Source organism: Salmo salar, chromosome ssa01 (genome assembly GCF_905237065.1).
Source record: "Salmo salar chromosome ssa01, Ssal_v3.1, whole genome shotgun sequence".
In the NCBI taxonomy this organism is placed as follows: Eukaryota; Metazoa; Chordata; class Actinopteri; order Salmoniformes; family Salmonidae; genus Salmo; species Salmo salar.
Window position 1 is genome coordinate 11021350 of NC_059442.1, and position 25097 is coordinate 11046446.

A 25097-nucleotide genomic window follows, 5' to 3' on the forward strand; every position below is an offset into this window, starting at 1 on the left:
TTAGACCCAAAAAACAGACTTTCACCAAGTCAAATTAATTGATTGAATTATAGGTTTCATGATGCTTTTATCTAAATCAAAGTAGATCATTTTTAAATAGTTTTGTACATCAGTTGGGTTTTCTATAAGCTACAATATAAGGTCCTAAAACTAGCATGAAAGAGCATCCTTGTAGCTGTGTGGCTAATATAGTCAAGATGTTTGTCCTTGGGTAAGTTGAGACAATGGCCACCATACAGCATACAAATTATGATTTCATTTAGTCAGTTTATGCATAACATGTATAGTATTTTTGCAACGTGTCATGCATATGAACTACAGATTTTTGTTACAGAGCAGACATCATCATGTCCCATGTATACAAACATAAAACAAGCAGGGTTCTAGCCCCTCTTGAGGTTCTTGAGAGAGCAGCCAAGGAAGTGAGAGAAGGGAAGAAGTCCATTCGAGCAGCAGCAAGGGATGTATAAATAGACAGAATGACACTGAAGAGGGACATTGACAAAAAGAAAACAAACATGTACCTGTGTGAAAGAGTGGCTATGACAGAGTAGCAGAGGAACACAAGGTCTTATCTGATGACATGGAGTCTGAGCTTGATAAACATATAAAGAATCTCGCGGACCAGTTGCCTACGAATTGGCACAGCGAAACAACATCCCTGTCCCGGACAACTGGTTAAGAACTGGAAGGGTAAGTGATATTGAACAGAGAGATCTATATCTGAATGTAAGCATGCATTTAAGATATACAATACACCACACCCCCATTTCATGAATTAAACTTGGACCTACCATCAGCATCACCCACTGTCACAGGACACCATCACCCATTTACCACAAGGCATATCAACTTATCCTGTCCCTTTGCTCAACTTACCCCGTAGATTATATCAAGAGACCAAATTTTTTTCACAAGCTATGTTTTCAAAACTGTTATGTTTACATATTTCCAGGGATACACGACATCCTGAAATATATGTAGATATCATTGGTACATATTTCCCTTGAGGTAGTGATGCTGAATGTAAAAAACGTCTCAACATACCCCACTCTCCCCTACCTTTTGTATATCTCAAACAGTCCGTATGTTGTCCAGGAGGGCAGCCACGTGTGTTTAGAAGCAGAGGATCACTGATTTGAACCTAGTATGGGGCAGTTGGAGAGTAGAGGAAATTAATCTGTTAGCAGCACACTCACCCCCGTTACAGTGGTGCCTGTGGCCCGGATCGGCAGCTGGGCTCAGCTCAACGGCCGGGGTAGCGAGTTTAAAAGGGGTGAGTGTAATAGAGTTAATATGAATTTACCGTAAGCTCACTCCACAGCTAGTTTGAAATGTTGCCGATGTAGCTAACCAATTGGTACCTTTTGTTTAGCTCAAACGGTTGGTACGTTGTCAAATACACATTGTCAAATTAAATATCAATTTAATAAAGTTTATTTTTGTAAGTGTCCATTGACAAAATTTGCTATAGTTTTTTTTTACTACTAATACTGTTGTTACTACCGTTGCTACAGTACATGTGATGTTCCTTTACGTCACTACAATTGTTGTCTGCATAACTGCATTTAACCATGATGATCTCCATTGTTTTCAAAGAAGTTATGGGAAAGATTCAAGGGAACTCCTTGCCATAACCAGTTTATCTCAGGTGATTCACACAAATGTTTCGCATTGAGAGCACACACTCAACACAATCATTAAAAAAAGTGCAGTTATATTAAACAACATACTGGTCCTGTCTATGTGGATATCAAAATAAACACAAAAGCTGCATGTGCTTTCCTGACAGCCCATACAAGGTCAAGGGAGACTGTTTGAAATGGATGTATGGAAATGGTATTCCTAGACCCTCTTGTCCCCTCCCAGAGCATTAACTTCTATTGTAGAAGGGTTATCCCTGAGATTTTACTGTAAATACTACAGAACTAGCAGCCATTAGGCTACACGTTGTGAATTCAACAGGTTTTCGAATAGTTAAAAAAATATATATAAAGATGAGTTTTATGGTTTATCTTATTTATTCAGCGTACAACACTTGCATCATCTGTCTCTCGCTCTCCCTCTTTTGTTGTCGTTCGTTGCTACTAATGGTTTGGCCCACAAAGCCAGTCATTGCTGGCTCTGCTGCCATGGCTACCAGGAAATACTCTCGGTCGCCAGAGAGTAGTGTGTGTGTGTGTGTGAGAGAGAGGGAGAGAGAGAGAACGTGACAGTCCAGAGCTGTGAGAGACCACCACACAGAACACAACAACAGATTAATTAGAACAGGTTTGAGTGGTAGTGGTAGTACCCAGAGCAGACAGAGACCGGAGACGGCAGACAGGGACCGGAGACGGCAGACAGGGACCGGAGACGGCAGACAGGGTATCTGGAAAAATGGCTTCCTGTGGGTCAGCAACCCTCCTGCCTCCGGTCAAGAGTGTGATGGTCTACAGGAACGGGGACCCCTTCTACTCCGGCAGGAGGTTTGTAGTCAACCATCGACAGGTGTCCACCATGGAGGCGTTTCTCAATGACGTGACCCACTGCATTCAGGCGCCGCTGGCCGTGAGGACCCTGTACACCCCCCGGCAGGGTCACCGGGTCAGGGAGCTGCATGACCTCCAGACCGGGGCCCAGTACGTGGCCGCAGGCTTCGAGAGGTTCAAGAAGCTTGAGTGAGTAGACTATCAGGCAGAATTGTCTAGATTAGAAAGGACAATTAAAGGGCAATTCCACCAATTTTCGACATTTTCATTATCTCCAGCACAATGCCAGTGTCTACATAAGTGAAAACGCGATGACATCATCAACATGTAAAACATTTTTAAAACAGTGACTTTCAAACACTATGAGATTCGCGGTGATGTGAGTAGCAAGAAAATACCCTCCCTCTGGTTAGAAACTGGCAAAAAAATCACAGTTTTTCTACTTTTAATCCTACCCTATCATATCACAGATCGTTCTTTTTTAGGACCTTCTCATCTTTTTCACCATATATCATAGAAACGCACCATTTTCACATAGACACTGCTACAGTGATGGAGTTAATGAATCTGAGGTTGAAATGTGGCGGAATTTCCCTTTAAGGTACTTTTAAGTTGTTCACTGGCATTGCTCCCAGGCAGTTGGTCCAGATATTGTCCTATGTATCCAGGTCTACCATGTTTGTGTAAATGTCTAGATATGATGTTATCAAAATGTTTTCTTTGATATTTATTGTTGTGTGCAGTAGATAAATGTAGATAGTAACCATTATATAAATACATACAGTAATACAGTCAGAAATGCATACAATAATACAGTCAGTAATGCATACAATAATACAGGCAGTAATACAGCCAGTAATACAGTCAGTAAAACATGCAGTAATGCATACAATAATACAGTCAGTAATACATACAGTAATACAGTCAGTAATGCATACAATAATACAGTCAGTAATGCATACAATAATACAGTCAGTAATACTGTCAGTAAAACATACAGTAATACAGGCAGTAATACATACAATAATACAGTCAGTAATACAGGCAGTATTACAGTCAGTAAAACATACTGTAATACAGGCAGTAATGCATACAATAATACAGTCAGTAATACAGGCAGTAATACAGGCAGTAAAACATGCAGTAATGCACACAATAATACAGTCAGTAATGCATACAATAATACAGTCAGTAAAACATACAGTAATACAGGGAGTAATACAGTCAGTAAAACATACAGTAATACACGGAGTAATACAGTCAGTAATACATATAATAATACAGTCAGTAATGCATACAATAATACAGTCAGTAATACAGTCAGTAAAACATACAGTAATACATACAATAATACAGTCAGTAATGCATACAGGAATACAGTCAGTAATACAGTCGGTTATACAGTCAGTAATTTATACAGTAATATAGTGAGTAATACAGTCAGTAATGCATACAATAATACAGTCAGTAATGCAGTCAGTAATGCAGCCGGTTATACAGTCAGTAATACAGTCAGTAATACAGTCAGTAATACAGCTGGTTATACAGTCAGTAATACAGTCAGTAATGCAGTCAGTAATACAGTCAGTAATACAGTCAGTAATACAGTCAGTAATACAGTCAGTAATGCAGCCGGTTATACAGTCAGTAATACAGCTGGTTATACAGTCAGTAATACAGTCAGTAATACAGTCAGTAATACAGCTGGTTATTCAGTCAGTAATACAGCAGTAATACAGCTGGTTATAGTCAGTAATACAGCCAGTAATACAGCAGTAATACAGCTGGTTATAGTCAGTAATACAGCCAGTAATACAGTCAGTAATACAGCTGGTTATAGTCAGTAATACAGCCAGTAATACAGTCAGTAATACAGCTGGTTATAGTCAGTAATACAGCCTGTAATACAGTCAGTAATACAGCTGGTTATAGTCAGTAATACAGCCAGTAATACAGTCAGTAATACAGCTGGTTATAGTCAGTAATACAGCCTGTAATACAGTCAGTAATACAGCTGGTTATAGTCAGTAATACAGCCAGTAATACAGCAGTAATACAGCTGGTTATAGTCAGTAATACAGCCAGTAATACAGTCAGTAATACAGCTGGTTATAGTCAGTAATACAGCCAGTAATACAGTCATGTGTTAAGCTGTGTCTCACTGAGGATGACATGTGAACCTTTATCATGTCTCTTGTTTTTTTTTCTTTCATGCAGTTATTTGAACACAGGGCTGAAGAAGCAGCCTGTACCCATGGGAGAAGGAGCTCGGGTAAGCTTCAATATGGTTTTCTGTCTCTGTCAGCGGTACAGTCCGTTACTCATTAATCTAACCTAACCTATCTGGGGTAGGTCATGCTGACACACACACCCTCAAAATCAGCTAGATCTGACCTGGTACCAGTTGTAACAGAGAACTGATTTTCTTCCACTGAGCAATGGTCATAATTGAGTATTTATTTGATCACACTTCATATTCATTGTGTTTAAATTTGGTTTTGGATGTGCTTTGCATGTCATAATACCGGACACTGTGGTAGACCAAAGCATATAGCATAGTATTGATTTTTGGATACATGTAATCTGTAAATAATGGTCCTCAGCACCAACACAAACTCACAGAGCATGTAGACCACACATCAATAACAAATCAATGTTCTGTACCATATTTAGTCTTCCAGTGTCTCGGGTCATTCTTGGCCCATTTCAATAGATCTCTGTTCATCATCGGATACATTCATATAAGGAACATAGATCTTGTGTTAATGAGATCATATTATTTTCAGGGGCGTCAGGACACATATAAACCCATTTCAAGCGTAGCATCTCAATAGCCGTTCGCACAATGGAAAGTGCTTGCTTTGTATTCATCCCAAATGGCTGGCTGGATGGATAGAGATTCATGTATTTCATTTTCCATTGTGGAGCGTGTTGTGATTCAGAGCAATATCATAGTCCTACCTTTTACAGCAGTGGGCTAAATCAGGGTTAGGGTAGTCTTAAAACAAATCTACTTTGAAACGAAAGTATACACCTCATACACATGGTTATGGGCTTAAAAAGAAGACACCTGTACCATGTCAGATATAGAGTTGAAATGTATTACATTTGGAGTTTACATCCCAATATTACACTATACATCACAGTTGACTGAAATATAACAAAACCGTTTGACATAGAAACACAGGATTTTCAGCGGGAAAAATAAGGTGTTAATTTGGAAATTATGAAAAATATGAATAATATTCCACCCATGAGGCCACTACAGGGCGATTTTGTCATTTGACTGCAGGAAAGCTGTGAACAATCATTCTCCATTGTCTGACTGGGACCAGAAGGGCCACCATAACTAACCCATCAACATTAAAATGAAACAGTAGAAAGGCAAAGAAACGTTCTCCAAAAATGGTTTAATCAATAAACATCACCCCTTATACTGTGGCCGAGCCCATCATGACTCTGATTGGTGAACCACTGATCCATTCACAGCTCTTTGTTGGCAAGGTTAGGGACACTCACACAAACAATTCTTTTAACATACAGTGTTTTCAACTTAGATATTTGACACACTTTGACATAACACGATTATACTGTGCATGTTCATTTATACAGTGATTATTATTCAACATGTCCGCCCCTTGGATTTGAAATCACAACCTCTTGGTTCACAGTATTTCAATCTTCCTGCTGCGCCACATCTGTGTCAGTTATCCGTTATTTAATCAGACTATTCTCTCATCATTGATTTGACTGACTTATTTCAGCAATTTTAGGGCTTTTTGTTTAGTTGTCTAATGTTGGTGGGGCATATAACCCTGTTTTAATGTTAAATTGTTTTTCTTGAGTGTACTTTTAACAGAGGTGAGATTTATCTAATGTCAAAACATGCTAAATTGGTTCTCAGGAGGTTTTTGTTAACATACATAAAATGTTCCCTTAACTAACATAAACTGGACACTCAAACATCTGGGGAACACTACAGGTAACAATACAAAAACATTCTGTCTCACTAGAATTGTTAGCTTGGTAACTCTGTTTAGAGAACTAAGCCATACAGTGGCCTCATCCTGTGTTATCAGGGCTCTGAACAAGCCTGGGCAGGTCTGATTCCCAGCCTACCCAGCCATTTGCTGGCAGCCCCATGCCTACCACTCTGTTTAAATACAAAAACAACCTTGAATAGTGCCACTTCAAAGTGGAAACATTGTAGAAACATTTATTTTCTAGCTGTGGTTGGGTTTTGTTTGAAGTATTGATTTATTGTTATATTATGTGGTCAGACACAATGAGTGATTCATAGGGCTTGACTCCATAGGGCTTGACTCCATAGGGCTTGACTTAATAGGGCTTGACTTCATAGGGCCTGACTTCATAGGGCTTGACTTCATAGGGCCTGACTTCATAGGGCTTGACTTCATAGGGCCTGACTTCATAGGGCCTGACTTCATAGGGCCTGACTTCATAGGGCCTGACTTCATAGGGCTTGACTCCATAGGGCTTGACTTCATAGGGCCTGACTTCATAGGGCCTGACTTCATAGGGCCTGACTTCATAGGGCTTGACTCCATAGGGCTTGACTTCATAGGGCCTGACTTCATAGGGCTTGACTTCATAGGGCCTGACTTCATAGGGCCTGACTTCATAGGGCCTGACTTCATAGGGCTTGACTCCATAGGGCTTGACTTAATAGGGCTTGTCTTAATAGGGCTTGACTTCATAGACTCTGGACATAATAGAAAGGTCAGGGGAAGTTTTGTGGACAGAGTGGCTATATATAGTTTAGGTATTCAATGAAGTGGAGCACTCAGTCTGTCTTTGTAGATGTGTTATGTAGATACAGTATGTTTTTGGCCAAGATGATGATGTGTGTTGCCATGGACACAGCCCTCTGACTGACAAGCTATATGTAACGGTTGTCGTCGGGAATGGAGGACCAAAACGCAGCAGGAATGTGGATGCTCATCTTGTATTTATTTTAAAACAAAGTGAACACCAAAATAACAAAGAACTCACGAACAACAAAAACAGTCTTGTCAGGCTCACACATGCAAAACAAGAAACAATCTCCCACAACACCAAACCAAACAATTACCCATATATAGGACTGTCAATCAGAGGCAACGAGAAAGCACCTGCCTCCAATTGAGAGTCCAACCCCCCATCAACCTAAACATAGACATACAACAAACCAGAAAGAACATAGAATACAAACCTAGAACATAACCCCAAAAACCCGGAAATTATAAATCAAACACCCTACTACATAAAACACCACCCCGAACCACATAAACAAAATACCCTCTGCCACGTCCTGACCAAACTACAATAACAAATAACCCTTATACTGGTCAGGACGTGACAGTATAATAATAAAAATAATAATAGATCATAACCGCTTATTGTGAAATGTCTGTGGATGTTCTGTTCCGAAATTAATACAATTGGAATTTACTTTGTTTTAGTAAATTATATCAAATGGCACACTTGATGTCAATGTTTCATCACATGGTTTAATTTGGCCTTCACTGATCAGAGGAAGTGGTATTTCTTTCTTGTATTTGATTCTGACCGACAAATCTATCTGAAACTACAGTGCAGTATTCTTTTGTAATGTCCTGTCTTTCTTTCCTAGGCAAGATTACTTCACAGACCGAATGTGTCAGCAAAATGGAGAAAGTATATTCCTCTACCCTGTATCATACAGTAAGTTTCCCTGTTAACACACTCCCATTCTCAAATACTACACACATAGAAACACACTACTTATTTGCGTGCTCCTTTACAGTGTTTTCCGCAACGAAGATCTTCGCTGCTTGCCATTCCGTTTCATAATTCCCAGGACCTGGCAGCACGACCTGGATCAGATCCTCGGTCTAGTCACAGAGAAGGCCAGTTTACGTACTGGAGCCGTGCGCAGGTCAGATACGTACACACACACACCCTCACACACGCATATATACTGTACAAACACACACACACACACACACACACACACCCTCACACACGCATATATACTGTACATACACACACACACCCTCACACACACATATATACTGTACATACACACACACACACCCTCACACACGCATATATACTGTACATACACACACACACACACACACACACCCTCACACACGCATATATACTGTACATACACACACACACACACACACCCTCACACACGCATATATACTGTACATACACACACACACACACACACACACCCTCACACACGCATATATACTGTACATACACACACACACACACACACACACAACCCTCACACACGCATATATACTGTACATACACACACACACACACACACACCCTCACACACGCATATATACTGTACACACACACACACACACCCTCACACACGCATATATACTGTACATACACACACACACACACACACACCCTCACACACACATATATACTGTACATACGCACACACTGACACAGACACACACACACCCTCACACACGCATATATACTGTACACACACTGACACAGACACACACACACCCTCACACATGCATATATACTGTACATACACACACACACACACACACACACCCTCACACACGCATATATACTGTACATACACACACACACACACACACCCTCACACACGCATATATACTGTACACACACACACACACCCTCACACACGCATATATACTGTACATACACACACACACACACACACACCCTCACACACGCATATATACTGTACACACACACACACGCACACCCTCACACACGCATATATACTGTACATACACACCCTCACACACGCATATATACTGTACATACACACACACACACACACACACACCCTCACACACACATATATACTGTACATACGCACACACTGACACAGACACACACACACCCTCACACACGCATATATACTGTACACACACTGACACAGACACACACACACCCTCACACATGCATATATACTGTACATACACACACACACACACACACACCCTCACACACGCATATATACTGTACATACACACACACACACACACACCCTCACACACGCATATATACTGTACACACACACACACACCCTCACACACGCATATATACTGTACATACACACACACACACACACACACCCTCACACACGCATATATACTGTACATACACACACACCGACACAGACACACACACACACCCTCACACACACATATATACTGTACATACACACACACACCCACACACACGCATATATACTGTACATACGCACACACACACACACACCCTCACACACACATATATACTGTACATACGCACACACTGACACAGACACACACACACCCTCACACACGCATATATACTGTACACACACTGACACAGACACACACACACCCTCACACATGCATATATACTGTACATACGCACACACTGACACAGACACACACACACCCTCACACACGCATATATACTGTACATACGCACACACTGACACAGACACACACACACCCTCACACATGCATATATACTGTACATACACACACACACACACACACACACACACCCTCACACACGCATATATACTGTACATACACACACAGACACACACACCCTCACACACGCATATATACTGTACACACACACACACACCCTCACACACGCATATATACTGTACATACACACACACACACACACACACCCTCACACACGCATATATACTGTACACACACACACACACACACCCTCACACACGCATATATACTGTACATACACACCCTCACACACGCATATATACTGTACATACACACACACACACACACACACCCTCACACACGCATATATACTGTACATACACACACACCGACACAGACACACACACACACACCTCACACACACATATATACTGTACATACACACACCCACACACACGCATATATACTGTACATACGCACACACACACACACACCCTCACACACACATATATACTGTACATACGCACACACTGACACAGACACACACACACCCTCACACACGCATATATACTGTACACACACTGACACAGACACACACACACCCTCACACATGCATATATACTGTACATACGCACACACTGACACAGACACACACACACCCTCACACACGCATATATACTGTACATACGCACACACTGACACAGACACACACACACACCCTGACACAGCATGTTTGACCTATTAATGGCAGCCCAACGACCCTTCAGGTACACAGATGACCGTCTCTCTGACCCCATTGGTGAACCCTGACCCTGTGACCCCTCAGGTTGTGCACTCTAGAGGGTGTAACTGTGTCCAGTGCAGACGAGCTGGTGAGTGGCCAGTTCTACGTGGCTGTGGGAGCAGAGAGGTTCAAGAAGCTTCCCTACGTGGAGCTGTTGGTTCCTAAAGCCTCTGAGAGGTATGGATGGAATTATCATAGTACAGAGATTGTTAGATAATATGTTAGATAATATGAAAATAGAACAAGCAGCTTTTAGGCAGCCAAGACAAAAAATACTTTTGTGAACTCACTTGACTTTTTCTCCCCTTTTACTAACTCAGACATTGAAGATAGCTATTTTAGTGAAGAACAATTTACTTACTATGACTGAGATATGTGGTTGTCCCACCTAGCTATATTAAGATCAATGCACTAACTGTAATTCGCTCTGGATAAGAGTGTCTGCTAAATGACTAAAAGGTCAAATGTAAGACTGTGTGGGTATTCTATTCTAAAGATATATTGGTCTCAATGGGACTCCCTACTAAAATAAAGGTAAAATAAATATATTCAATAATATTATATAATATAATAAATATAATATGATATAATAAATATAATATAATATGATATATTTTAATATAATATGATATAATATGATAAAATAAATATAATATGATATAATATGATAAAATAAATATAATATGATATAATATAATAAATGTATTATAATATATGATATAATAAATATAATATCATATAATATCATATATTTTAATATAATATGATACAATATGATAAAATAAATATAATATGATATAATATAATAAATATATTATAATATAATATGATATAATAAATATAATATGATATGAAATAATATAACAATGAATATAATATGATATATATTTTAATGTAATATGATATAATATTATATAATAAATATTATATGATATAATATATTAGAATATAATATAATATGATATAATAAATAAATATAATATGATATCATATATTTTAATATAATATGATATAATATAATATGATATAATAAATATGATATGATATAATACATCTGATTATATAATACATTGATATGATATAACATATGATATGATATAATATAATATGATATAATGTAATATGATATAATATAATACATCTGATATGATATAATACATCTGATATGATATAATATAATATGATATAATATAATACATCTGATATGATATAATATAATAAATATAATATGATATAGTATAATATTATATAATAAATATATGATATGAAATGATATAATATAGTATGATATAATATAATGTTATATAATGAATTGAATATGAAATTATATAATATAATAAATATAATATGATATAATATATTATAATATGATATAATAATATTATAAATATAATATATAATATGATATAGTATAGTATAATATAATACATTTGATATAATATGGATTTCTATATCATATGAGTTTCATATTATTTTCCAGAAATGACCCTGGAAATAGAAGGCTGTCAAGGAGATATAAGGTAAGCTACTGTCTGTCTAACACCTACTGTATGTCTAACACTTCATAGTCTAATATTTTGTATATTTATTTTGGTCTGTAGGACAATTGAGCTGGGTTATAAAGGTACACGTTGTCTCCCTTTGTCTTGCTCAGGGCAGGAAGGCAGCCAGTGGCCCTGAGGACAGCTACAGTGACTCTGCTCTCCTGGACTCTCCAGAGGTACTGTCAAAAAACTGTAGTGGAAAATAAAGTTTCTTATTGTATAAAGTAGTCCAGCCCGGTTTCAGTCTGTTTTCTTCCATTTGGTGCCTAATGAACACAACCCTGGTGTTGTGGTCCCAGTTGGATGGGCGGAGTGTGAAGTCCACTGGGGATGAGGTGGGGGAGACGGCTCTCCCATCCATCCAGAGGAGTCCAGTGAAGGAGGAGAGCTCTATCTTCTACGCCAAACCAGTGAAAGTCCGAGTGAGGAACAGAGGCCATCCCAGGCCTCCACCAAGGACTGGACCAGGTAGGAGCACACAGACACACACTCCAATTACCTGGGGGCCAGTGTCAGGCTTGCTGTTCTCACTGAGGACCTGGTTTTAATAGGAATTAGATACCAGAAGGGGAGCCACGAGAAAACAGCTTGTGGGTCTGGTGTGGCCCCTGACATATGGTCTGGTGTGGCCCCTGGCATATGGTCTGGTGGGGCCCCTGGCATATGGTCTGGTGTGGCCCCTGGCATATGGTCTGGTGTGGCCCCTGGCATATGGTCTGGAGTGGCCCCTGGCATATGGTCTGGTGTGGCCCCTGGCATATGATCTGGTGTGGCCCCTGGCATATGGTCTGGAGTGGCCCCTGGCATATGGTCTGGTGTGGCCCCTGGCATATGATCTGGTGTGGCCCCTGGCATATGGTCTGGAGTGGCCCTTGGCATATGGTCTGGTGTGGCCCCTGGCAAATGGTCTGGTGTGGCCCTTGGCATAGTGTGAAATATTGCATTCATGATTGTGTCAATGCACATTTACAATGATTGATCATTCATGTTCATGTTGATGTGTGTTGTAGCCCAGGCCAGTGTGTTCAGAGCTGTACGGAGGAAGAGAGAGGAGGTGCAGGGGGCTGAGGAGGTGCTGGAGGATGAGAACACGGCAGTAGATGTTCCCGTTGACCAGGTAGGCCGACACCTCATTCTTTTCTCTCTCCTCCACTCTTTTATTGTCCTCTTACCCAAAGCTCTCCGTTCCATGACAGTGACCAAGCCCTCCACTCTGAGATCCAGCTCCTACCCTCAGGTTCCAGATACAACTCCCCGGACTAAAAAGCAACAGATACGAGCACTCCTTTGTACCCACCACCATGAACATGTTAAACACTGGGCCCTGGTATGGAAAGGGAATCAAATGATCCTAATTTGGACATGCACTCTATTGCCTAAAATTGCATATAAGCAGGGGCGCAACTTTCACTGGGGACGGGAGGGACATGTCCCCCCCACATTCTGAAATAGCATTTTTGTCACCCCCCAGTTTTATCATTGGAATGTGATACAAAACGAGGCAACGGTTTGCTTTAGGACCATGCGGACGCCTCCAAGCAGTCGGTTGGGCTGTTTAGAGTGTTTATCCCCGGGATAAACAAAGAAACAGTACTAATAATAATTATGCCCCCCCCACCCCTTCATATAATGATGTTTCTGTGTACTTTGTGGGGTGTTGTTGTTTTTTTAACTCTTTTGTATGTGCTCTAAGTTTTTTCATCATATTACCCCTGCCTATAACCAAATGTCCTTCTGGGTTACAATCAAGTTTAAACTGTCCTTTCTTCCCTTACCAGTGCAATGGGACCATTTTCCATTTCTCTCTTTGAAATAATGTATATGAGGGTTATATGTAATGTGTTGAGGTGTGGATTATAGTTAAGCAAACTGTAGTATTGTGGTGTTGTATCTTTATCTTTTAGAGAGTGGCAGAGACAGTAGAGGACGAGGACCTTATTGGGAGAAATCCTACTCATTCCAACAGCCAAGATCAGGTGTGTATCTGTCTGGGATAGTCTCATTCCTTGAGTGACATGAGGTTTAGTAGAAGTCGCAGATTGTTTATCATACATGTTTATCCAGGTTGTATGGTTGGTAGTGTGAAGCTACGAGAGCTTCTTTGTATTGTTCTCCTCTAGATTTTGATCAAGGCTACATAAGATCCCCTTCCTCACCCAGAACACCCAGACAATGATTTGCCAAATCATTCTCAACATGAGATATGCTGTTACATTTATTTTGTACATTTCAGTCTGCTGTTAGATGTCTGCTGTTAGATGGACATTTCAGTCTGCTGTTAGATGTCTGCTGTTAGATGTACATTTCAGTCTGCTGTTAGATGTACATTTCAGTCTGCTGTTAGATGTCTGCTGTTAGATGTCTGCTGTTAGATGGACATTTCAGTCTGCTGTTAGATGGACATTTCAGTCTGCTGTTAGATGGACATTTCAGTCTGCTGTTAGATGTACATTTCAGTCTGCTGTTAGATGGACATTTCAGTCTGCTGTTAGATGTACATTTCAGTCTGCTGTTAGATGGACATTTCAGTCTGCTTGTTAGATGTACATTTCAGTCTGCTGTTAGATGGACATTTCAGTCTGCTGTTAGATGGACATTTCAGTCTGCTTGTTAGATGTACATTTCAGTCTGCTGTTAGATGGACATTTCAGTCTGCTGTTAGATGTACATTTCAGTCTGCTGTTAGATGGACACTTTGGTCTGCTGTTAGATGTACATTTCAGTCTGCTGTTAGATGGACATTTCAGTCTGCTGTTAGATGTACATTTCAGTCTGCTGTTAGATGGACATTTTAGTCTGCTGTTAGATGGACATTTCAGTCTGCTGTTAGATGGACATTTCAGTCTGCTGTTAGATGTACATTTCAGTCTGCTGTTAGATGGACACTTTAGTCTGCTGTTAGATGTACATTTCAGTCTGCTGTTAGATGTACATTTCAGTCTGCTGTTAGATGGACATTTCAGTCTGCTGTTAGATGGACATTTCAGTCTGCTGTTAGATGGACATTTCAGTCTGCTGTTAGATGTACATTTCAGTCTGCTGTTAGATGGACATTTCAGTCTGCTGTTAGATGTACATTTCAGTCTGCTGTTAGATGGACATTTCAGTCTGCTGTTAGATGGACATTTCAGTCTGCTGTTAGATGTCTGCTGTTAGATGGACACTTTAGTCTGCTGTTACATGATAGAACCACTCAGATAATTGTGATTTTCGTCCAATCACAAAGTTGGAATCATCGACTGAGAAAGACAGGAACTCACCTGAAAATACCAGCTCTTCAATCTGCAAAGAGGATGTTATCGGTGGGAGCCCTACGCTTGATACAGAAATGCCACAGGTACAGAAGGCTTTCATTCATTAAGTACAGTGCAATTATAAAAATAGCTCATACCTTTCACTACTTTGGGGCTCACCTGTCTGTCTGTAGTTAGAGACTGAGGAAAAGGTGTGTGTGTGTGCTTGCTTGCTTGCTTGCTTGCATGAGAGAGTGAGATGAGCCAGATAACACAGACAACAGTGATCATACTGTATACATACTGTATACACTGAGTGTACAAAACATTAAGAACATCTTCCTAATATTGGGTTGTACCTCCTTTTGCCCTCAGAACAGCCTGAATTCGTTGGGGCATGGATTCTACAAGGTGTCAAAAGCGTTCCACAGGGATGCTGGCCCATGTTAATTCCAGTGCTTCCCAAAGTTGTGTCAAGTTGGCTGGATGTCCTTTGGGTGGTGGACCATTCTTGATACACACGGGAAACTGTTGAGCGTGAAAAAGCCAGCAGCGTTGCAGTCATTGACACAAACCGGTGCGCCTGATCCCTACTCCCACACCCTGTTCAAAGGACCTTAAATCTTTTGTCTTTCTCATTCACCTACTGAATGGCACACATACACAATCCATGTCTCAAAGCGTAAAAATTATTTAACCTGTCTCCTCCCCTTCATCTACACTGATTGAAGTGGATCAATAAGGGATCACAGCTTTCACCTGGACACTCTAAAGCTTTGTTCACACCGCAGTCCTTAATGTTCAAATTAATTTTGTTTTGTTCCAAATCCGTTTTGAACTACTGACTGTCTAAACAGCAAGTTACAAGTGACCAAATCAGATGTGTGTTCAGACAGCAGTCATTTGACCAAATCAGATGTGTGTTCAGACAGCAGTCATTTGACCAAATCAGATGTGTGTTCAGACAGCAGTCATTTGACCAAATCAGATGTGTGTTCAGACAGCAGTCTTTTGACCAAATCAGATGTGTGTTCAGACAGCAGTCATTTGACCAAATCCGATGTGTGTTCAGACAGCAGTCATTTGACCAAATCAGATGTGTGTGTTCAGACAGCAGTCATTTGACCAAATCAGATGTGTGTTCAGACAGCAGTCATTTGACCAAATCAGATGTGTGTTCAGACAGCAGTCATTTGACCAAATCAGATGTGTGCTCAGACAGCAGTCATTTGACCAAATCAGATGTGTGTTCAGACAGCAGTCATTTGACCAAATCAGATGTGTGCTCAGACAGCAGTCATTTGACCAAATCAGATGTTTTCAGACAGCAGTCATTTGACCAAATCAGACAGCAGTCATTTGCTGACAAGGCTACCCTAGTTGTCATAGTAACAACGGGTATGTGTGCAGTGGTGTAAGCTGATTGGTCGTGGTGCTCGTGCTTCCTGTCACTCAGAAGTTATGTAGCAAGTTAAGGTGACAACAACGTTGTCATGGACGTTTCCCTGTTGCTTTGAATGTTTAAAATCAGTGTAAGAACACTTATAACGCCTCAAACGATGAGATCCAACTTTCAAAACGAGTCCTTTTTGGCTAGCCACAGCAGTTAACTAGCTACAGTGAGGGAAAAAAGTATTTGATCCCCTGCTGATTTTGTACGTTTGCCCACTGACAAAGAAAGGATCAGTCTATAATTTTAATGGTAGGTTTATTTGAACAGTGAGACACAGAATAACAACAAAAATATCCAGAAAAACGCATGTCAGAAATGTTATAAATTGATTTGCATTTTAATGAGGGAAATAAGTATTTGACACCCTCTCAATCAGAAAGATTTCTGGCTCCCAGGTGTCTTTTATACAGGTAACACTCTTGAAGGGAGTGCTCCTAATCTCAGCTTGTTACCTGTAGAAAAGACACCTGTCCACAGAAGCAATCAATAAATCAGATTCCAAACTCTCCACCATGGCCAAGACCAAAGAGCTCTCCTAGGATGTCAGGGACAAGATGGTAGACCTACACAAGGCTGGAATGGGCTACAAGACCATCGCCAAGCAGCTTGGTGAGAAGGTGACAACATTTGTTGCGATTATTCACAAATGGAAGAAACACAAAACAACTGTTAATATCCCTCGACCTGGGGCTCCATGCAAGATCTCACCTCGTGGAGTTGCAATGATCATGAGAATGGTGAGGAATCAGCCCAGAACTACACGGGAGGATCTTGTCAATGATCTCAAGGCAGCTGGGACCATAGTCACCAAGAAAACAATTGGTAACACACTACGCCGTGAAGGACTGAAATCCTGCAGCGCCCGCAAGGTCCCCCTGCTCAAGAATACATATACAGGCTCGTCTGAAGTCTGCCAATGAACATCTGAATGACTCAGAGGACAACTGGTGAAAGTGTTGTGGTCAGATGAGACCAAAATGGAGCTCTTTGACATCAACTCAACTCGCCGTGTTTGGAGGAGGAGGAATGCTGCCTATGACCCCAAGAACACCATCTCCACCGTCAAACATGGAGGTGGAAACATTATGCTTTGGGGGTGTTTTTCTGCTAGGGGGACAGGACAACTTCACCGCATCAAAGGGACGATGGACGGGGCCATGTACCGTCAAATCTTGGGTGAGAACCTCCTTCCCTCAGCCAGGGAATTGAAAATGGGTCGTGGATGGGTATTCCAGCATGACAATGACCCAAAACACACGGCCAAGGCAACAAAGGAGTGGCTCAAGAAGAAGCACATTAAGGCCCTGGAGTGGCCTAGCCAGTCTCCAGACCTTAATCCCATAGAAAATCTGTGGAGGGAGCTGAAGGTTCGAGTTGCCAAACGTCAGCCTCGAAACCTTAATGACTTGGAGAAGATCTGCAAAGAGGACTGGGACAAAATCCCTCCTGAGATGTGTGCAAACCTGGTGGCCAACTACAAGAAACATCTGACCTCTGTGATTGCCAACAAGGGTTTTGCCACCACGTACTAAGTCATGTTTTGCAGAAGGGTCAAATACTTATTTCCCTCATTAAAATGCAAATCATTTTAGAACATTTTTGACATGTGTTTTTCTGGATTTTTTTTGTTGTTATTCTGTCTCTCACTGTTCAAATAAACCTACTATTAAAATTATAGACTGATCATTTCTTTGTAAGTGGGCAAATGTACAAAATCAGCAGGGGATCAAATACTTTTCCCCCCCACTGTAGTTAGCTGTTTAGCTTTCTAGCAAATAAATCAGATTTGACCGTTCAGACACAAGTCACATGGCCAGGAATCAGATTTGTATCTGACTTCAAACCACCGACAAATGTGGCATGAAATATCCGATTCCATGTGCTTTTTGGCTGTTCAGAATGCAGGAAAAAGAACAGATTTGAATCGGATATGCCAATAAATAGAATTTGAAACTGCCAATGTGAACACGGCTTATGTCATGGAAAGAGCAGGTGTTCATAATGTTTTGTGCACTGATGGTATGTGTTCTTGTGCGATATACTCATTCACTGATATAGTCATGCTCTACCACACTGAAGATGTTGGATACATTTTCATGGTTTACATGTTCTTCGTCTAACAAAGGCAAACACATCCCTGGAGCATGAGATGAACTCTACTGCAGATCCATCTGTCCACAAAAATGAAGGCGCTGCCTTAGAGAGTTGTGTGTCTGCTACTGATTCGCCAGAGGTACACACACACACACACACACACACACACACACACACACACACACACACACACACACACACACACACACACACACACACACACACACACACACACACACACACACACACACACACACTGTTATTCAGTACAGCATGAATACACATACAGACGAACACACTCAATGTCTAGAAATGAATTCTGTCTGTACACTCACCCCTATTCAAGGAGCTGAAGACGGAGCCAAAGCCAACCACTCCACACCCAAGGGCTTCTTCGTCATCAACATCCTCCGCATCTCAAAGTTCTCCGAAAAGCGGGGGTATCCAAGGAAACCGTTCGAGTATTTGATCAGGCTCGATTGAATAGGTGAATTTAAACATGGGCGCAGCTTTGATTTTAGAAGTGGGGGGGGCAAATTATTATTATTTTCTTTATCCAGTCGGATAAACACTCCAAACAGGAGGCGTCCGCATGGTCCTAAAGCACACCGTTGCCAGTGAAAGTTGCGCCCCTGGATTTAAATGATCATCCTAGAGTGGTTTAAATACATGCTCTGGTACTTTGACCACTAATAAGTATTTTTTTAAACCTCCAACTTTGGTCTGGATGTGTCAATTTTAGTTCATACATGCATAATCTATGAGCAGAATTACTCTCAAAGTGCCACAAAATCCCTAGTTTGAAAGCGACAGTTTTCTGGAAACTGTGCAGCACCATTTTCCCTACATTTACCCCCATGTGGGCCAGCACCCTAGCAATTAGAGTTTCAACTAATGAGCTTCAGCCCATCCCCATTTGAGTGACAGCTAGCAAGACGCACACACACAGCGTGAACATATCTGCAGGTGACGTAGTACGCAATTTTCGGGGACCACTTTTTGGCTTGTGGGTGCAACTTTCAGAACTACTGGCTAAAAAGTATACAAAAGTACCAGAGAATATCCTTAAAAGATAATATATTTTGGCCCTGTCTGATTGTTTTTTTTTCTTTTAAGGGAGTCCTCATACCCTCCACCGGACACCTTAATGAAGCAGTCCGGTCCCTCCAACAAGCACCTTAATGAAGCAGTCCGGTCCCTCCAACAAGCACCTTAATGAAGCAGTCCGGTCCCTCCAACAACCACCTTAATGAAGCAGTCCGGTCCCTCCAACAAGCACCTTAATGAAGCAGTCCGGTCCCTCCAACAAGCACCTTAATGAAGCAGTCCGGTCCCTCCAACAAGCACCTTAATGAAGCAGTCCGGTCCCTCCAACAAGCACCTTAATGAAGCAGTCCGGTCCCTCCAACAAGCACCTTAATGAAGCAGTCCGGTCCCTCCAACAAGCACCTTAATGAAGCAGTCCGGTCCCTCCAACAAGCACCTTAATGAAGCAGTCCGGTCCCTCCAACAAGCACCTTAATGAAGCAGTCCGGTCCCTCCAACAAGCACCTTAATGAAGCAGTCCGGTCCCAAGCACCTTAATGAAGCAGTCCGGTCCCTCCAACAAGCACCTTAATGAAGCAGTCCGGTCCCTCCAACAACCACCTTAATGAAGCAGTCCGGTCCCTCCAACAAGCACCTTAATGAAGCAGTCCGGTCCCTCCAACAAGCACCTTAATGAAGCAGTCCGGTCCCTCCAACAAGCACCTTAATGAAGCAGTCCGGTCCCTCCAACAAGCACCTTAATGAAGCAGTCCGGTCCCTCCAACAACCACCTTAATGAAGCAGTCCGGTCCCTCCAACAAGCACCTTAATGAAGCAGTCCGGTCCCTCCAACAAGCACCTTAATGAAGCAGTCCGGTCCCTCCAACAAGCACCTTAATGAAGCAGTCCGGTTCTCAAAATGGGCCTGTGGCTTATGAGGAGAGTGGAGGAGAGTAACAAGATCATTGTTTCTATAATCTACCATCTATTGTTTTCATTATTAAACTGAGAATCCAAAATGCGAATGTATTCTGCAGGAAATACTGTGGTACAGTAATCAGGTAATCTATGTAATATTTCTTTAAAAATAATACTAATGACACACAATGCTTTTACTTTGATGGAAAGCGGCAACATATTGTAAACAGGAAAAAGTATTTTTGAGACAATAAGAGAACAAGTAGGACAGGGTTCTGTATTATTCAGTTATAGAACATATACAATGAATGTAAAGTATTGTGTTTTATCAAAATATACTTTAATATCTAATGGAAATATACAATATAAAATATTTCATATCTTACAAAAAACAACTGCAATGTCCTCTGTGGTTGTACAGTACAAGCATTTTGGTTGACTCAAAGAATTCATATGCTATTATTTCTGAATAAAACGCGCAATACAACAGTAAACAGTTTTTCCCACAAAATATACACTACCAACATATCACTTTGCACCTAACACTTTGCAGTTTCATATCAAAATAATATCTTTACATACATAAAAAAAATTACGATGTAATGTTAGTGATCTAGATGCACATTAGCAGCATCATTGATTAAAACAACTGAACTCTGGATGGTCCGTTTTCCAAACCAACACAGTGACTGTGGTCTTCTGCAGTCCTATAGTGTTTCTATGGGCATTCACACAGCATGGCATCAGAATGACTAGAATAGCTGGCTGGAATGAACCCTAAATGAACTCACAGTAGTTATAAGGTATGGGATTAGCCACAGCACTGTGCATGCTGAGTTCTCGCTAAGTTAATTTACATACTCATTCACACAATGTACAATCCCTACTGCCTGGCTGGCAGAGGTCAGGATTGTGGTAGAGGTCAGGGTTGGGGCAGAGGTCAGGGTTGTGGCAGAGGTCAGGGTTGTGGTAGAGGTCAGGGTTGGGGCAGAGGTCAGGATTGTGGCAGAGGTCAGGGTTGTGGTAGAGGTCAGGGTTGGGGTAGAGGTCAGGGTTGTGGTAGAGGTCAGGGTTGGGGCAGAGGTCAGGGTTGGGGCAGAGGTCAGGGTTGGGGCAGAGGTCAGGGTTGTGGTAGAGGTCAGGGTTGGGGCAGAGGTCAGGGTTGTGGTAGAGGTCAGGGTTGGGGCAGAGGTCAGGGTTGGGGCAGAGGTCAGGGTTGTGGTAGAGGTCAGGGTTGGGGCAGAGGTCAGGGTTGGGGCAGAGGTCAGGGTTGTGGTAGAGGTCAGGGTTGGGGCAGAGGTCAGGGTTGTGGTAGAGGTCAGGGTTGGGGCAGAGGTCAGGGTTGGGGCAGAGGTCAGGGTTGGGGCAGAGGTCAGGGTTGTGGTAGAGGTCAGGGTTGGGGCAGAGGTCAGGGTTGGGGCAGAGGTCAGGGTTGTGGTAGAGGTCAGGGTTGGGGCAGAGGTCAGGGTTGGGGCAGAGGTCAGGGTTGGGGCAGAGATCAGGGTTGTGGTAGAGGTCAGGGTTGGGGCAGAGGTCAGGGTTGGGGCAGAGGTCAGGGTTGTGGTAGAGGTCAGGGTTGGGGCAGAGGTCAGGGTTGTGGTAGAGGTGAGGGTTGTGGCAGAGGTCAGGGTTGTGGCAGAGGTCAGGGTTGTGGTAGAGGTCAGGGTTGTGTTTACAGCAGGATTAGAACCTGTGGAAACGGGGAGGGAGTCTACTACCCGAACAGTCTAACAAGAAGAGTTTGTTTTCATTCTCCGTTACAAAATGTTGTGAAACGTTTTGGACCCTACGGACAACCTAAACACTACTGTAGTTGAAGAAGTATGTTTGGTAGAATGAAGCCTCATCTATTGATGACATAACTAAGCCTATGGAAAGTACCTTAGACTAGAAACAATACCTTGAACTAGGTTGTAGGAGATTTAACCTGTTAAAATGTGTCCAGTCCTTTCTTTGTTTATTTTTGTTGTTGTTGTCGTGCAAGACATATACAAATAGATGCAATAGAGTGCTGCTACATATACTGTTTCTATTTTTATGGTGAGACCTGTGTACCATTCTGCTGTCCCGTGCTTTCAGGCTCAGTGATGGGGCTCACTATGCAGAGAGTGATGCCTACCATGGTGAGGACCATTCCTCCAACAGCTCCTGCATCAATAAACAAACACACACATGGCATGTGAAAAATATGATGACCAAAACAAACACAGGCCAGCACTGTATACCAAATAACCAATCATTCTCAATGCAATGTGTACTAAAGCTAGCCAAACTGCCCAGAGAGCAACAGCAATGTTGTGTCATTATGTTTGGAAAGTGGTGACATCATAACAACATGTCCCTCCACCTCCTCCCCACTTCCCAGTGAGCAGGGTGAACAGGAAGGGGAGGGAGTTGGCCACAGGCACAACCAGAGACAGTTTTGTATGAGGGGAGGAGGAGGAGAAAGAAAGAAAAGGGTGAGGAAGAGGAGAGATGAACACACTGAATCATTACAACAGAGCTAGAACACACTCCTGGGTGAAGTTTCCCCAGATCTAGGATCAGCTTCCCTCCCCCAATCCTAACTGTTAGTGGGGGAAAGGCAATAGTGACCCAAGATCAGCATCTAGGGGCAACTTCACCCTACACCCCAGAACACAGGGTAACTGGCATCAATAGGGCTGTGTCATGACGTGGCCCTCTTTGGGTATAGCGAGTGCCCTCTCTCTCCCTCTTACACCCAGGCTCTGTTATCTCAGGTCGTAAATTCCTAGAGGAGACTCTCCTCAGGGCCAGGCAGTATAGCAAGCAGAAAGAGACACATAGAGAGAACAAATGAACTTCTACATCACAGAACTTGAGAACTCAACAATGTCCATGTTTTGGAGAATGTGTAAATGGTCGGTGGAGAATCCAGCTACGACCGGTTCATTTTCTTTAATGTTTGTGACCTCATTGAAAGACAATACAGCCACATTACCATAACTCTGTTTAACCAGGAGCCTCCATTATGAATTTTGCATCTAATTATTGTATAACATGAATGAGTAAAGATGAAACTATTAGTGAAATTATGTAATGTGATTTTAAACTGTTTAATGAAAGAGAATCCAATTCCCTTCAAAGTTTAACTAAGTCATAGGCCCGCCCCATGAGCACAGACATTGATTTGGCGTCATGGGACAGCCCTTTTCCACAGTTACGAATATAACCCCCACCTGAAGAAATTCCCTTCAGACCATGCGATCACATAGGGGGCGAAGGTTTGAGTAGAGACCATAAAACCCTCAGTATAAGCTAAGGTTGTAATGGTTGTTGAAACACTGAGACTATCGATTCCGACAGAATAAGAGCAAATCTTCTATATGAATTACTAGTCTGCAGCTAGAAGTTATGTCGACCTGAAATGCGAAGACCGACAAACGCCGAAACATCTATTCTATAAGAACATTTCTGAATGGGACTCTGAAGTATCCATTCTAACCACGAAAGACTCCAGGGACGCAAAGAGAAGTTCAGATGAACTTTCCAACAGAAAGACGGACGATTCCAACAGAGATCATGACGACACACTGAGCGTAAATATATATATTGATTGGAATTATTCCCGAATGAGTGAGCGTTCATGTGCAAAGGATTAGTATTTCTATCAATATAATTATCAACTGTGTAGTGTCATGTCTTTCGCGCCCTTCTCAGTCCCTTTGTCTACCAAGCCGCCATACCGATTTAGCCCACTAGGGAACATACATCCCCTATCATTTCCTTGTAAACATATCTACTGTTTGTTTGTTTGTTATGCATTTCTGTGATTATTTAGTTAGTAAATAAATGATTAAGACAGTTGATGTATGGATGATTCATAGTAAAGGCTGGGTTCATGCAGATAACCAACAACTTATGACCTTTGGAATGAGACTAACGTGAGGTAAAGAATAATCCATTAATTAGAAGACTAATTGATCAGATTTTAAAATATCTGAAAAGTTATATTAGGAAAATTATAACTTTGTAATCTGAAGATTCTCCTTGGTGCCCCGACTTCCTAGTTAATTACATTTACATTTAGTTTAATCACGTAATAATAATTACAGAGAATTGATTTGACAAAATAACAGTCTTCAATTTAATG

General features: G+C 41.6%; 1 protein-coding gene across 1 annotated transcript; it reads left to right on the forward strand.

The window, feature by feature from the left end:
- Positions 1-1040: 1040 nt before the first annotated feature.
- On the forward strand, positions 1041-20612 carry LOC106613317 (doublecortin domain-containing protein 2). The gene is made up of 14 exons (XM_014215451.2): positions 1041-2660; positions 4689-4743; positions 8104-8174; positions 8257-8388; positions 10758-10892; positions 12196-12235; positions 12370-12435; positions 12559-12727; positions 13270-13376; positions 14164-14235; positions 15486-15596; positions 19071-19178; positions 19386-19526; positions 20156-20612. Exons 1-13 carry the CDS (start codon positions 2380-2382, stop codon positions 19506-19508), a joined length of 1470 nt encoding a protein of 489 aa, XP_014070926.2. The 5' UTR covers positions 1041-2379; the 3' UTR covers positions 19509-19526; positions 20156-20612.
- Positions 20613-25097: the final 4485 nt, after the last annotated feature.